Source organism: Haemaphysalis longicornis, unplaced genomic scaffold, assembly GCF_048455015.1.
Source record: "Haemaphysalis longicornis isolate Haplotype H1 unplaced genomic scaffold, Haemaphysalis longicornis Haplotype H1 scaffold_9, whole genome shotgun sequence".
Taxonomy (NCBI): Eukaryota; Metazoa; Arthropoda; class Arachnida; order Ixodida; family Ixodidae; genus Haemaphysalis; species Haemaphysalis longicornis.
Window position 1 is genome coordinate 48,995,974 of NW_027526460.1, and position 16,390 is coordinate 49,012,363.

At 51.1% G+C, this 16,390-nt stretch overlaps 1 protein-coding gene across 1 annotated transcript; it reads left to right on the forward strand.

The window, feature by feature from the left end:
* Nucleotides 1-112: 112 nt before the first annotated feature.
* On the forward strand, nucleotides 113-16,375 carry LOC144153173 (beta-alanine transporter-like). Its single transcript, XM_077684822.1, has 2 exons — nucleotides 113-865; nucleotides 16,208-16,375. Exons 1-2 carry the CDS (start codon nucleotides 113-115, stop codon nucleotides 16,373-16,375), a joined length of 921 nt encoding a protein of 306 aa, XP_077540948.1.
* The last annotated feature ends 15 nt before the right edge of the window (nucleotides 16,376-16,390 follow it).

Here is a 16,390-nt window from a genome sequence, read left to right on the forward strand (position 1 = left end):
GATTTGCCCATTTGTAGAAGGTCCTTTCCAGATAAGGGTACTGCTGATTGCAATGTTTTGTGGAGGTGTATATTTCATCCAGATAAAGAACTTCCACCAGGCCACGCATGTCATGGACCACTGGTGCCGGCGGCAGGAACCTTTCTCCAATATGAGCCCCGCCGAGTGGAAGGCTCTGGCCATTCCTGTTGATCCCAACGGAAACTACAGCCGGTGCACAGTTCGCGAACAGCCAGACGGAGGCACATGGGCAAGAGTGGTACCCTGCACCGAATGGGAATTCGACCTGAGCGAGTACGGCGAGAACATGGTCAGCGCGTGGAAACTCGTGTGCGAGCGCCGTTGGCTGAAAACGTTATCGGTCGCGCTACACATCACAACTGCGATGGTGGTGCTTCCCCTAGCCGGCGCTCTGGCCGACCGCATTGGCCGTAAGACCGTCTGCTTTGTGTCCCTCACGAGTCTCATCATGACCCTCGTGGCGAGTAGCTTTGTAGCCAACTTCCTGCAGTACGCCATAACTCGCTCCGTGGCGCTGGCGTCGGCTTCCAACCAAGTGATCCTGCTGGTGCTGCTCTACGAGGTGACGACGCCACCCCGGCGCTTACTCTACTGCACGCTGGCCCCGTCGCTAGGCGCCGTACTGGAACTCCCTTTCTACTTCACCGTGAAGCTCCTACGGTTGAACCCCTTGACTTCGCACCTCGTGTTGGCAGTGCTGGCGCTTGCCCTGGTCGGATCCTTCTACGTGCTGGAAGAGTCCCCGCTATGGCTCGTCGCTGCACACAAAGAGGACGAGGCTGAGCTGGTGGTGCTAAGAGTGGCAGCCGTGAACGGCCTTTCCCCTTCCTCCGGTAGAGCACTGGTTCGGAAAGAATTGCGCATAAAGGCGAGGGAGCCACATTCGCTGCAGGCCGATAAATCCCATCTCTGTGGCGAGCTCCGCAAGCGGTCCATTATGTTGGTGTATATATGGACGACCCTTGGCTGGGTACATGGCCACTATGCTCTGGACCGGGGCCTTCCTGCCAGCAACTCCGTCGTTATAGGCAGCTACATATGCGTTTGCGCTGCATACGTGGCGCTACTGCCTTTGCTTGGCAGCTTGCGCCGAGTCGTAAATGCAGCTACCGTCTCCTGTATGGTCTTCAGCGCATCATCGGCGCTTCTCTTCGCTGTTGGCATTAAGGGAGGCGAAACAACCCTTCGTGCCGTGCTTTTCGTTATACAGCGTGCGTCCACAATGCTTAACGTAGGTGTCATGTTTTTTGTCACGAAAAGCTTATACCCAGTCGAGGTGCGTGGTTTCAGCGTCTGCGTCAGTGTCCAGCTCTTCATGATTTCAGACTTCGTGGAAGAATTCGCGTTCACACCCACGACGATTGAACGAGAAGAAGTTGCGCTTGCCGTGACGGCCGTGCTAATGGCGCTAGTCTCTGTAACCGTAAACTATCTTCCTTCGAACTGCGCCCCTATGGCGACGAAAACTATCCGTGGCACTTAAGTGCGCGTTTAACCTGCCTCTCTAGTACAGCCTGTCTTAACTTCGACGCTCCTCGTGGCTTCTGGTGATCACAGATGTCTGGATATTAAAAATACTTAAACAGCGACCCGGCACCATTCTCCCATTTTCTGAACATAAAATCGTTCGGCAACAGAGTTGTAGACAAGGAGCACCTTCGGTGACAAGCGCTCTTCCGTGGTATGTCATGACGCTTGAATGAGCATGCACGGCGGCAGGGTTATTTAACGTGGGTTTTGAAAGCATCTGTTGTTACCTTCGAAGTACTTCAAGATGCAGATGGCGCTTACGCTTTTTTTATTTCACCTTTACATGATCTTTCCTGTCTCCACATGTGAAAACTTGGCGGTACCTTAGAATGATTGTCCGTGAACATCAAAGTTTTCTGGGGGGCTAGTTGGTCATTTCACACGATGAAAAGGAATGCACTCTCAATGACTGGACGGAAGCAAGGAAGACAACACCGCGGTGAAGTTGCGCCTTCCTTTCCTGCAGTCCTTGTTAGCACGTTCCTTTCCATCATGCGCCTGGACATGTATTACATTGAGGAATCGTGCCGTAGTGTATGAGCACAGGGCTATGCACCAGTCTCTTCTACATCGTCTTCAGAGAAAAATCCTCTGAAGACGATTCTCTGAAAAACCCTAATCCTCTTGAGCGCAACCTCCTCGGCACGGTTAAGACCCGGGGGGAGGGTGGCAGCACACGGTGGAATAAAGAGCATGTGTGCGGCGCCGGAGGTGTTCTTTTCTCGTCACCAGGAGAGTGGCATCATCCGGCTCTAACGGGGAAGTCGGAGATGGAACGGATGCTGCCAGTCGGGCTGCTACGTCTGCCTTGCAGTGGTTTGTGAGTAGGTCATGCGGAACCCATTCAATCGGAATCTTGTGAGCGATTCCTGCCGCAAGTTTGTGAATACTCTGAGCCAGCACAGGGCTACAACTAACTAACCGTATAGTACGCGGACTGCTTGTAGAGCATCGGTGCTAACTACTATGCACGCCCCGGGCTGCAAAGTGATTCCGGTTGCAGCAATCAGAGACTCTCTAATGGCTACAAGTTCTGCACAGAACGAGGATGGAGGTTCCGGGACCTTAAATCTGGACGTCTTGCTGAGGGATGGATGGCTAGTGCAATGAATGGCAGTGGCAATCACAGTCTCTTGTATACTGGCGTCAGTATATAATATGGTTGAGCCGGGTGGAAGGAGGCTATCCGTGTCGGCGATGCGTTGTTTGAGGGCAGACGCCGAAATGTTGGAATCTGGACGACGAAGGTCAGTTGGTTTGTTGCCACTCAATTGCACGAACTGCCACGGGGGAAGTACTCGCTGCGGTAGGGCTGGTAGCGTATGAGAGACTGCGTAAGCTATTAATGCTTCCGCCGAATCACACAGTGCATTCTTCAATTTCCGAGCTTCGCGACGTTGATGAACAAGTTCATCCAACGTGTTCACTTGGGCTTGTTCCTGGAGAGCAACTATAGGGGTGATGCGTGGAAGCGCAGTAATTGCTCTCATAGGCTCTCTGTTAATCGCTTCCAGTCGGTCCCACTGTGTTGCCGTCAAATGCTGGAACTGAGCAGAGTACACCAAGCGCGGTTGTAAAACTGCTCTCACTATTTGTCGCGCCACGTGTGAGCTGGCTCCACCAGCTTTGGGAGCAATACGGCGTACTAGTGACAGCGTTCGAGCAGCTTGGTGTTTAGCCTGAGCAAGCCAAGCTGTCGCCGTTCCTGACTGGTGTATCAGCAATCCCAGGACTTTGATTGCTGGGCCATCCTGCAGTGGTTGCCCAGACAGATGAAGGCGGATGGGACAAGCAGCAAGCTTTCGGCGGCCCCAGCGGTTGGCAACAGATGTGTATGTTGTTTTACTCGTTGATAGCTGAAGGCCCACCGAAGAGGCAAAGGCTGCGGTGACATCCAGGGCTGACTGCAACGAACTCGCTTGAGTTTCCAGGTCATGGTGAGTGCTCCACACGGTGATGTCATCGGTGTAAAGGAGAAATATAACAGCCGGTACATCATGAAGGCGCCATGCCAGTGGTATCAAGGCCATATTAAACAAGGTCGGAGCCAATACCGATCCTTGGGGCACACCACGTACAGGAACGAAGGACCCGACAGCTCGTCCGTGAAGGCGTATGGCAAATGTCCTGTCTTGAAGGAATGACTGGACGAACTGCCGTACTCGCATGGGAAGGTGGAGCATATCAATTGAGTCCAGGATAGCAGCGTGATTGATGTTGTCATACGCTTTTTGGATGTCCATTGCTAGGATGGTCCGAACAGCATGACTGCGGGTTGACGGCAGTGTTGATGTTGCCAAAACGCTAAGCCCGTCCTCCGTGCCAAGTGATGGGCGAAAGCCGATTTGCGCGGGGTGGTAATACCCATGCTGTTCAAGCCACCACGACAAGCTAATGGCTAGCATTTTCTCTGCAAGCTTGCAAACCGTCGCCGTAAGTGATATTGGCCGCAGGTTTTCTAGCACCATCGCTGGCTTGCCAGCTTTTGGTATGGGAACGACGTGCGCTGCTTTCCAGCTACCAGGGACGACTCCACTAAGCCATACCTCGTTGATGGAAAAGCGAGGAGCTGAGCGAGCACATCATTGTTCAAATTCTTGAAGGTTTCGTAAGGAATAGAGTCCGGACCAGGCGCAGTTTTCCGCTTAGAACAGCCTATTGCCGCAAGCAATTCTGCCATCGTAAAAGCCGTAGCAATACCTTCGATGTCAGAAGACAATGGAGGCTCAACAAGGCTTTCCCTGTCCATCCTACTGTCCACTAGATTCAAGCTATGGTCAACATACTCGCTCAGAATGTCACTAAAACTCGCCTGGCATGGATACCGGGACACATGATGCAGGGACATGGCAACCAGACCGCGCACTCTGCGGCTCCTCCTCCTAACCCCTCCGCTGGATGACCAATCCCTAGCTGCTGCTGTCTCGCCCACCTCCTTTCGCCTGCAGCTGGACCACGCGCGACGATGCCGCCTAGCATCAAGCACTCCGCTTGGCTACCTACGCGGCGTCCCTTCCCTACCACGCCCAGGCGGAATTTTCATTAATAAGACTCTTGCGAACGCTGCTGTCACTCCTCACATAACATACAAATGGATTCATCTCGGGAAGTCACTACCCCCCGTTGTCCGCACTGTTCAGCGGCTTCTATCGCATTTAATCTGGCACTGCACTGCATTCTCTGACCAATCGATATATTATCGAAAATACACTCCCAAATGGTTCTTCACCAGCTAGTCCCCCATACCATGACCCCCAATTTCTTGCCGCGCTAGGCACTTTTTCCCTTGAGAGCGGTCTGGCTCGAGTAGTGTGAGCCGGGGCCTACAACCCATTTGGTCCCTCAAACTGGACAATTAGATCCTCAATGGACAATTAGATCCTCTACGGCCCTTCAAGATTCAAGAAGTGTTAATCCTCCCTCCCTGCTATTCCCATTTCCCCCCTCGGACCAACCGGCTGTCCCTTCCCAATAAAGGACTTTACTACTACTACTGGAGTGTGCCAAGAACCTGCCCTCAGTTAGATTATGCACTCCTCCGTCTAACGACAAGGATGGTTTAACACAAAGCTTTCTCTTGAGGGTTTTCTTGGTCGCCGTCTGGGCTTGGACTTCGAACCGCATACTGTTTCTTTTTTTTTTATTGGCGACAGTATGCCCGTTGGCATAAATACTATGCTACAAGTATAGGTTAACTCCTGTTTCGCGAACAAACGCAAGGAGGGAGCGGTGGTGGGGTCCCCATATCCACCGATGGAGGTCAGGTGGTCTGCCAGGGTGGAGGCCTGTGCCTCGAAGGTGTCGTGTTCTGGCCGCTTGCAATGAAGGGCACGTCCACAGCAAATGTTCTGTATCGGCATCTTCGGCAGGAGCCGTGCAAAAGGGGCAGCTCTGGTCGAACGGGGCATGGTAGCGTGGTGGCCACTCCCGGATAACAGCGGGAGAGAGGGCTACACCAACACGAAGTCTTCGCAGCAAGACCTCCTCCCAGCGAGCGAGTCGGCTAGGGCGGTCCGTTCCACACGGTGGAATTAGAGCTCATGTGGCGCGACGAAGATCTTCTTTCCTTTGTAAAAACTGTCCTGGGGTATCTAATGTCAGTAAAGGCAATGGTCGTGGAACAAAGGCAGTGTAGTGTGGCAGGCACCACCCGCCGCAATGTGAGCGGGAAGCGTATTTCGCCGGACCCACGAGAGCCGCAGAGGGCAGGGGTACGTATCCAGTATGTCATGAATGTCCCTCGAGATAGTCGAGTTGTTATTCACTCGACGTAAACCACGTATGGCCACCGTGGAGTCCGTATAAATTTGCAAAGTAGTACCTCCAGGGGCTTGATGAAGAGCAGGAGTTAGTGCTTGCAAGCCGTCCCAGATGGCCGTAAGCTCAGCCAGCATAGACGGCAGGGTGCGGTGTGTTTCGTAGAAGCACGTTTGACAGGCCTCTGGGTGGGAAGGACATTGTAGTGTTGTCGTCACCACGTAGTCCTTGGCCCCAGCGTCCACAAATGCCTGCACCACCTGGGGTTGAGACTCAGCCGCCAGTTCTTGCGCGACCGCGAAAAGCGTATCAGTATGTCCGTTGCATCGATTGTGAAGTCGCGTTAGTGGCCTGTTGTCGGTCACCTGGTGGTATAGCCAAGGTGGCCTGATAACGACGCAGGCTGGAGATGTGGGTAGTGAACGACCCATGTAATTTCCTAACGCCGCTGCCTCAGCAACAAAGGTGAGTTTATGCATGCGGGCGGACCGACGCTGATGGACAAGCTCATCCAAGGTGTTAACATGAGCTTCAGCCTGAAGAGCAGGGATCGGTGTTATCCTTGGGAGGCAGGTAATTGCACGCATTGCGGCTCGGTTAACTGCCTCAAGTCGAGCCCACTCCGCCTGGTTCAGGTGTTGGAATTGTGCCTGGTAAACAAGCCGAGGCTGGAGTACAGACCGCACCAATAGACGGGCCATTTTGGAACAGGAGCCACCAGACTTCTGTGAGATGCGTCGGATGAGGTGGAGCATCTGTCCCGCTTTTCGGCGAGCTGAACGTATCCACATAGACGCTGACCCAGACGCATAAATTCCTAATCCAAGCACTACATCAGAAAGTGTATGTCAGGCATAGAGCCGAGATGCCAGGCCAGCGGTAACATAACATTAAAAAGGAAGGGCGAGATTACCGATTTCTGAGGCACTCCGCGGACAGGCGTAAAGGGACCGTAACTCGTCCCGCCAATGCGAACCGAAAAGGATCTTTTGGTGAGGAAGTTCCGGAGGAAAGAGCAAACCTTGTCCGGGAGAAGAAGGCCTTGGAGAATTTCCAAGATGGCTCCGTGGCTAACGTTGTCGTATGCCTTTTCTATGTCCATGGCAAGCACTGTGCGCACTTTGTGTGATCGGCCGCCCAGTAACACCATTGACGAGAAGTGGTCAAGCCCATCCTCGGTACCCAGACGGGGCCTAAACCCGATCTGCGCCGGGTGATACCACCGGAAAGTGTCCATCCACCATTGAAGCCGGGTTGCCAGCATGCGCTCCAACAGTTTGCACAGGGTGCACGTCAAGGCTATTGGACGCAAATTAGGGAGCTGATCGGGTGGCTTACCAGGCTTCGGTATCGGGACGATATCAGCGAAGAGCCAAGATTCTGGTATGTCACCAGAGAGCCAGACCTCGTTAACGGAGTCAAGGAGCTTGCTGAGGGCTGGATCGTCGATGTTCTTATACACCTCGTACGTAAGGCCATCTGGCCCTGGAGCGGTCCGATGTTTGGCGTGATCAATCGCAGCAAGGAACTCGGCTATGGTGAAAGGCGATTGAATTCCACGCACGGCGTCGTCAGGAGGAGAGGAACCGACGTGACTCGGCAGGGGAAACGGGCACGGGTTGCTGGCTGGAAGAATGTCAAAGGCAGGAAACAAGGCGCGGGCAACATCAGCGGCAAATTGAGCAGGATCCTTGTCCGATGCCAAACATGCACTGGCTGCCGCATCTGGAGTGCGGCCTCCACTTTCCATTGCACGAAAGGTGCGCCAGATGGATGACGTAGTCACCGATGGGCCGAGCGATTCACACCAGCTCAGCCATCGCTGCTTTGACAGACGCCTCTCATGACGCCTGGCAGCCGCAGTCAGACGTTGTAAGCGTATTCGGGCCTCCACAGACGAGGGATCTCGGGAGGCAGCCACTTCAGCTTGTTTGCGCTGGGCCCATAGCTGTAAGAGTCGAAGGTCAGGCTTCGGTCGGGATTCCTCTATCCATGTGTCCTCACAGGCGCTTCGCAGGGCTTCCTTAACGAGAGTGACGGGGTCCGGACTTGGCACCGTGAGCATTGTGTTGATGTTGTCCCGGAACACATCCCAGTTTGTTACAGTGCAGCGTCGTCGTAAGCGACGCGTCATGGTTGGGACAATGCCAAGCATGATGGGATGGTGATCACTGCCCCAGCAGTCGGCCTCTCGGTGCCAGGAGACCGTATCATTTCCAAGCCACCAGGTTAAGTCGGGCGAGTAGGGTGGCATCCGGGGATGAGTACATCGGTGCGTAGGACATGAGATATCGTTAAGCAGGGTGACGTGCGCATCGCTGAAGTAGTCAAGTAGCACCCGTCCGCGTGCACTTGTGGTAGCATAACCCCAGTCGCAATGAGGGGCATTAAAGTCCCCGGCCACAAGTATTGGGCAGGCAGCGTGGGAATGCCGTAGAGATGTTAACCAGCCCAATCTTAGACGAGGCGCACGTCCGCTGTGTGGGCGTACGTAACATGACACCAAGATTATTGCTGACTTGGGCAGTTGAACTTTCACTGCAACCACTTCTTGCCATTCCGTACACCACATGTCTAGGGGGATCTGAGTCTGCGGATAAGCCGTGAGCACGTAGATGGCGGCTTTGCCTGGCGGAGATCCATTGGAGCCACAGCGCCGATCATGTATGGATGGCGTAGCGTAAGCCGTAAAATTTGGTAGGCGAGGTAGAGAGTTTGTCTCTTGTAGTAGGAAAGCCCAAGCTCGCAGTTTGCCTAGGCGAACACGTTCCCGAAGCTCTCCAATCTTTGCTGTGAGGCCGCGACAGTTTCATTGGACTATATATTGTGGCACAGTCATAGTGAAATCTCTTTCGCTACCGCCGGAAAATTGACTAATTTTAGGGGTCCAAGAAAACATTTTTTTCCTGCTAAGAAATTGGTTAGGCACTAATTGCAGGAGCACAAAATGCAGATTATTTAACGGCATGTCCAATAATACCAGTTTTTTAAAGGTTTTTATATATCATAATTGTAAAAAATATCAAAACCAAAATTATCGTCATGTTGCCGAAAAAAATGATAAAAAAGGAGTTGTGTATATCAAACCACCAGTAGTAGAAAAAAATTAGCATATACATTTTGTAGGAAAACATTTCAAAAACACGCCATAGAAAAAATGTGGACTTGCACGGAACAGTTTGTCAGGTATAAAAAAAAATGTTAGCATGCACGATGCTCGTGTCATGCGGTGAAGCCCAACCTCCAATTCAAAATGTACAATTTCCGGTGGTTTCCTGGAATAAATCTGGCGGTTTGTCATTATCAGAGGCACCAATTTGCCCCCACATAGCGTAAAACGTCTTTTCAATGGCTGACTTTGCATTTACAGCGAGCACAATATTTGGGACAAGCACGCGATGCGGAAAAAAACATGCATGAAGTTGAAAACAGAACGCCGTGGCTGATGCTTGTTGTCGTTCACGGTCAGTTATCTCTCAAAACATAAAGCTGAGCTTTATTATCATCTTCTTACTCGCAATTGTAGCCTTGCTCGTAAAATTGAGGTACGATGAGCTAGAATCGTGCCCTGCGATCTTTGGCCGAGTAGCAGTTGCACGCTGAAAAAGATCAGCACAACAAGCCTCCTCTATTGCAGCGCCACCTAACATTTGTCAAATGAAACAGTACAAAAACTTATCAGAGACTCCGTCCGGATAGACAGTTCAACTAAGCAGCAACATTAGACACCCGGATATACCCTCGCATGGAAACGAAACTGGAAGGCGAACACCTGGCAGTGTAACGCCGGTTTGAAGCGCTGTCCTCGGCGGAACAGATATCTGGCGGCTGGGTGTGACCTTTCGACTTGCATCTGAAGTTCTTATCGCAGAAATCGGGTTAGGGTGGGGGGAAATAAGGAGCGCCGTGCTTTGTTCGAGGATCAGTCGCGGATGCTTCTGGCGCCATGGTAGGTAGCCTTGAGGTTGGGTAACTGCGTAGTAGCGCTAAATATGAATTTCGCGATGCAGAAACGAAACCGAAACTGTTGTAAACTGTTTGCGAATGGTCCTGGGGTAAGTAGAACTACCACAGTACTTAGAACAACGTGCACAAAGGCAATAAAACTGCCTAAAATCATAAAGTAGCTTTGCAACCAGGCACTGCTTGACATTTTCAGCCGATTTCTGGGATTATTACTGTCAGAGCGCGAACCTGACGATTGAAAATCGTTTGCTAGTTCCCCATTCACGCCCTGATAGCAAAAAACAAGCGCTGGTGCAGAGTAATTACGAGTTGCACGCATTCTTCGTTGGTAGCCGTGACGCGCGATGACCACGCCCCTTTTCCACACCCAGGTGATTCAAAAGCGTGTCAAAAATCACGTTTCCGTTGCAAAATGAAAACAAAACTGACTTTGAAAGGCCATTTTCTGATTAACTCCGAACAGCTTTAATTGTTCGAGAAACGCCTGGAACGCTATGAAAAGGCGCTCCCAAAAGTATCGATCAAATTGATCGATTTTGATAGGCGCGGTAGCGAAAGAGTTAACCTAGTTGGGCTGCTAACACGGACACCAAGTTCTGCAGCTGCTGCACCACAAACTGTAGAAGCTCATGGTGTGTGAAAGCAGAAGGGACAGGCTTTGGTGGGGTCATGCTTGATGGGGCGAAACGGGGCTGACTCGACCGGTCTTGTTTCGGTGGAGGCTGACGGGGCGTCGATGAATTAAGCGGGCACGGCGCTGTGTGAGCTTAGTCACCTCAGGTGCAGCAAAGCCAACTGCTGGTCTATCTCCCCTAGCTCTTCCGTAACCGGAGACAATTGCACTGTTTGACTGAGCTGTTTCTTCTGTCGGCGGGACCCACGGAGCACATCCCGGTTCGATGGCTGGTAGAAATCCAAAGGCTCCAGAGCGTCTTCTTCTGCTACTTCTTCGCTTTCCTCCACCAAACAGCCGAAACGGTTGGACAGAGGAATATCGTTGGGCTTGGACTGGCGTCGGAACGCGCGTCGCTTAGCGCGAGTAGCTTTACACTTAGTAGGGCACTTTTCGTCCGTGATGTCATGTTCATCCGTCCGGCACAGACTACATCGAAACTTAACTTGCGGTGAGACGGACGATGACGTAGCCAGTGCCTCTGATGCCGTAGAAGCCGGTGGTTCCGAGGCCGTTGTCACTGGTGGTTCTGTGACAGGGAATGGGCACGACTTGCTCATGTGTCCCTGACGGAAGCATTGATAAGAATGCACCACTCCGGCCTTGTATGGACGTGGGCGAAGAACGCAGCCGTTGTAGAAAAGACGATCCGGTGGCTCTAACGGGCCTCGAAGGGTTACGAGACACGTGCGGCCAGCTCCCATGTAGCGGACAAGAAGAACCTGGTGCGTGGAGCATCGGATACTGGCCCGCAGGTCTTCGGGATTCTCTCCGGGGTCTACTCCCGAAACATAGCGTCGGATGTCAGTACCGGACAGCAGGTACGCTTGTATAGGTAGCTGTTTTTCTGCCGACAGAAGAATATGATCCAGTGCGCACAGTCGCTGGACAGCCTCAAGAGACGACACCCAGACAGATACTGTGTTGGTTCGGTTGTGGTTTGCGTAGCCAGCAAATCCGGCTGTTCCTAAGCATCCGTCGAGCGTCTGCTTCAGTGTCTTTGTCGGAAGAGAGAGAATGTTGAATCCCTCTCGAGGTTTGATGGCAACTTTGTACACCGAGGGACTCTGCCCATTGGTTTTAGGGCCCTGGGAAGTGGCGGTGGCTGTACGGGATGAAGTAGCTGTCGGTGTTGTATTCCGTCCATCGGTCCCTTGCAGGGATGTGTTTGCGACAGATGAACACACCCGTTTGGCCGCCGGCGAGGGTGAAACCTCAGTCGTAACCTGGGCCGCATGCACCTTTGTCTGATGGCCGCTTTGATAAAGTAGAGGGGTCAGCCGGGGGTAGCGGGGACGGTAGCGTTACCTCCATTGGCAGCGGGTCATCCAGTGGCGGGTTTGAAGCGATGTCAGATGCAGCGAGCGTCGTCCCAGGTTGAGTGGATAGCGCTACGCAGAGCTTTTCAGACATGCGTGACATAGGTGCGCGGCGTCGCACCCGCCAGTGACTGAGACAGAGTGGTTAGGCCTAGCGGCCGGTGGGCGGGATCCGATGCAGAGGAAAACCCCGAAGGGTCATCCTTTTGCTTGCCGTCGGACCGTGGAGGGGCCAGAGATGTTACAGCGTCGTTACAGGTCACTGGAGGCGAAAACCCAGCCGAAAAACACGAGTTCAGGCGAAGACAACGAGCAGGGGAAGATGATGATGATGATGATGTCCTCAAATTTTTTGGAACGTACCCACAAGGGGGGATTGGCCAGGGCTAAATCGGTTAAAAACGTGGGGACTTCAATATACTTATTTCCGGAAAGAGGCTGTAAAAGGAAACTTAGTTGTTAATGAAACCCGAATTACCCATTAATCAGCACCGCTTAGCAATTCAAACGACCTGAGGCAGAAAGAAAATTTTGAATGCAATTATATATATCCCTTCTTGCAAACCCCAACTTTGATGCGCCAATAGATAATATAAGTGTTATCGATAAAGTCAACCCCAACCTCTCAATCGGCTCCTTCAAAAACAGTTGTCTAGCTGTTGAGAAACGGCGACAGTCGAGGAAAAAATTGTCGATTGTTTCGGGGACCTGGCACCGCACACATAGTTCTGTAGGTGAAAGTTCTGATCTGAACAGATAGAAATTAAGCCTCGGTACCCTGCAGCGCAGCTCGGTGAAGGTCACCTCGCATTGCCGAGAGCCACAAAAATGAACATTCCACCCGTACTTTAAATGTTGGAACTCTTCAAATGATAAGAGTGAATCGGAACGGGTGGCGTCTAAATGCAAATATCGTCTTAGTCTCGCAGATGCAAATAGAGCCAGATTAGGAATTCCGAATTGAATCGGAGCTGTGACGGCGAGATTAGCTAAATGGTCCGCTTGCTCGTTGCCCCTGATGTCCGTATGGCCAGGGACCCAAGACAAGCGTACCTCCTTCACGTGCCTGGGAACAAAAAATAATAGTGTGCGGTACAATGGAGAGTCCGAAGAGGAAGTTAACGCCGATACAACTGCCATCGAATCAGATAATATGATGATTTTTGAAACATGCTGCGGTACTTTGCATAGAGCTAGAGCTATTGCTAAAAATTCGGCCATAAAAATGGGTAAGAACACAAACGGACCGCTCCTTCTTCGTCGTCGTCGTTCCCCGCATACTGTTTCGACTTTGAATAGTTAAGCTTTGAATTTGACCCGCACGCAATTTGGTCTTTTGATCGCAGCGGCTTTGACTTTGACACTTCCCCATTCCCTTTCACAGAAAGAAAGCTTCGCATTCAACCATCGTCGTCGTACGGCGGAAGGCTGGATGATTTTTCTCCTTAATTTCGCACGTCCATGCACCCCTCTCCAAATCAAACGCGCTTCCACCGTATTGAAAATGCGTCTGTGCTGGACGACTCGAGCTGTTTAGCATCTATTTGAGGCAACTAGTCGCGCGTTTTTGGTTTCTTTACAAGGCACAAGATGATTTTTAGGTACTCTGTAAAGAATGCTTATGCATTTAAAAAATCAAGGGCCATCTCCACTAACGTGAAACCTGGGAAGTGGCGACGCATGCAGTGTATGCGTGTGTTCTTTGCGCCTTGGCGTTTTTGCCTCGAAGATGGAACCATTGGGGGGTAGAGGTATACAGCTTTGCTTAAAGCACGAAGCGTTCTAGCGCGAGGCGTTGGAAAACGAGTGTCCCTGTGTGTTCCTTTAGAACGCGTTACGTTCTAGAGCGAGGCGTTGGAAATAGAGTGTCCCGGTGTTTCAGTACTATGACTGCATGATATTAACGACGACGACGACGACGACAGGAGACGCTGGCAGCCGATCAGGGGCTTCGCCCTCACATTTTTAACTTCGGTGCCAGCCTTTACTCTACACAGGTGGTAAAATGAGGAGAAAGAAAGATTTGTAGCTTGGGCCGTTCACCGATTGACTTACTTTCGCTATTGATTAAATAACCACTAAAAAGCGGGAGTTCCGCTTCGGCTCTCAGGCTCCCATGCTGTCACTCATGCAAATCGAAGGCACAAAGCTCACGGCTACAGAAAGAAAGTGTAAACTGCTTCGACGTTTCCACTGGACTCGTACAAAAGTGCCTTTCTCTTTAAAGCCCACGTATCGAGGTGCACCATGGTTAAAGCTGGCGTTGAAGCCGAAGCCAGTGACACCAGTGAAACAAAATTTCAAGTGGTAGAAAATACTCATACTAGTTTTATTCGTACTCAGACCAGGTGGAGGCAGGCGTAGAGCGCTGCAAAAGGCGCTTAAGTCATTGTAGCCCATTCCCAACCTTAAAAGCGTCCTCCGAGTTTACGTAGCCGTTAGTGCATCTAAGAGCCCAAAACATCTGTCTGGACTTCGTTTCACTGCAGTTATCCGCTCACAACACCACTCAAACATTCAAAGCACCGAAGAAAACACGACAGAACCAACGGAAGGCTGCGTCAGCTCATTCCACTAGCGGGAGCAGCGCCGAATGGGGGCGCTACCCGTCTAGCTCCCGGCCCCTATATGATTAGCCCGGAGATCCCTTAACCACACCGGAATCTCGACACACGAACATTGTCATAATTACTCTCCTATTAAAAAATAAAACGCCCACGGCCGCCGGGACCAAACCCCCCGCCTTGGAGTCAGCCCCACAGCGTTTTAGCCAGTGACCACTAGGACACCGTGAAGTGCACGTAATGCAACTTTCGTTCATTCCCAAAAAAAGCAAGAAGCAGAGGTCGCTCATGTCTAGGTTTTGATGCATCCAAGAACTAACGCTCTCCAGACAGAGGTGGTTATTTGCCATTGCGGAATAAATGTTTTTCATCTTATCTTCACCCCGGCTGGAGTTTGTCTGTCTTAATGGTGTCCCAAGGGAGCAGTCCTTGGCACTTATCCCAACAAATTCAATAAATCAGTACCGCCATCAGGTGAACAAGAGGAGAATAATTATCATCACAATAAGATGACGTGGTAATGAAAAGGATAAGAACAACTTAACCACCCCCAGAGGTCACCGGCCTAGCTCAGAAGGTAGAAGAAGATGGTGATGTCCAGGCAGAAACTTTTACCAGCCCGGCTGCTCAATCGTCTTCTCGAAGATTATTTGGCCTCTATGCAGCCAGGTGCTATAATATGTACAGATGCCTCTCAACGAGAAGAAAAATCCTGTATCGGAATATTTTCCCTTTCCCTTAACTGGACCTTTTCGGTTCGTCTGCGTGATTTTATCCCCATATTCTTTGCGGAATTCCTGGCAATTGACCTGGCGCTACGAAAGCTGGATGTATCAATTCCATCTCCAATGATAATTTCCGATTCTTTTTCTGTATGCCTAGCCCTTTCTTCCCCTAAAGACACTCCCCTTCTGCGGACGTTTCGGTCACTCCTGCCACCTCACTTCACTGAAATTCACCTTCTTTGGGTTCCTGGTCATGCAGGGATCACATTCAACGAGACTGCCGACTCTCTAGCAAGGATAGCACTTTCTGGGCCTGTAGTAGACGTCGTAGAGCCGACACCTTTAATAACAGCAGCTAGGTACCGTAGGATGCTGAAACTCCGAGAACAGCAAAAATCGGTTTTATTATCATTAAGAGATTTTAATCATCTTAAATTCTCATGGAAACCTGAATGGTGCCCTTCACGCAACTTAGAGGTGGTTATTACAGCCTTACGTTGTCGAGTACCCAAGTTAAATAGGTATTTGCACAGGTCTCGTCTGGCGCCAACAGCTCTGTGCAGCTATTGCAACGAAGACGAGTCTGTCGAACACTACCTTTTGACATGCCGACGTTTTTCCCGACTGAGACGTCAGTCCCTGGAGGTGCCGCTTTACAGTTTGGGGATATCCCTAACAGTGCCGGCTATTCTATCGTTCGGGGCATCCGAAACGGAGTTCTGCCGTCGGGATGTATGCTCTGCCCTCCTGCGCTACATTGAAAATTCAAAACGAATCTCTTTATGATTGCGATTGGTCAGCCTCGCTTTGATTTTTCAGGATTTTTTTTCTCCTTTTTTCTCAAAAATTTTTCCAACCGGTCTAAATTATATTTCCTAAACGTCTCGTGATTAGATAAGAATTCCATTCATTTTAACCATCCTCTTTTGATTGGCCGATCCCCTGATTGTGTATGTGCCATACCTAAAGGCACAACAACAACAACAACAGAAAGATCCGCAGGGAAATGCAACAACTTCCTTGAAAACCAATCCTGGCAATCCTGAAGAACCCCACGTCGATCAAAGTGAGATTTGCCCATTTGTAGAAGGTCCTTTCCAGATAAGGGTACTGCTGATTGCAATGTTATGTGGAGGTGTATATTTCATTCAGATAAAGAACTTCCACCTGGCCACGCATGTCATGGACCACTGGTGCCGGCGGCCGGAACCTTTCTCCAATATGAGCCCCGCCGAGTGGAAGGCTCTGGCCATTCCTGTTGATTCCAACGGAAACTACAGCCGGTGCACAGTTCGCGAACCGCCAGACGGAGCCACATAGGCAAGAGTGGTACCC

Coding starts and splice junctions, on each gene's coding strand:
- LOC144153173 (XM_077684822.1), top strand. CDS start 113: ATGGACCACTGGTGCCGGCGGCAGGAACCTTTCTCCAATATGAGCCCC. Junction 866..16,207: donor CTTCCTCCGGTAGAGCACTG/GTTCGGAAAGAA, acceptor TATTTCATTCAG/ATAAAGAACTTCCACCTGGC.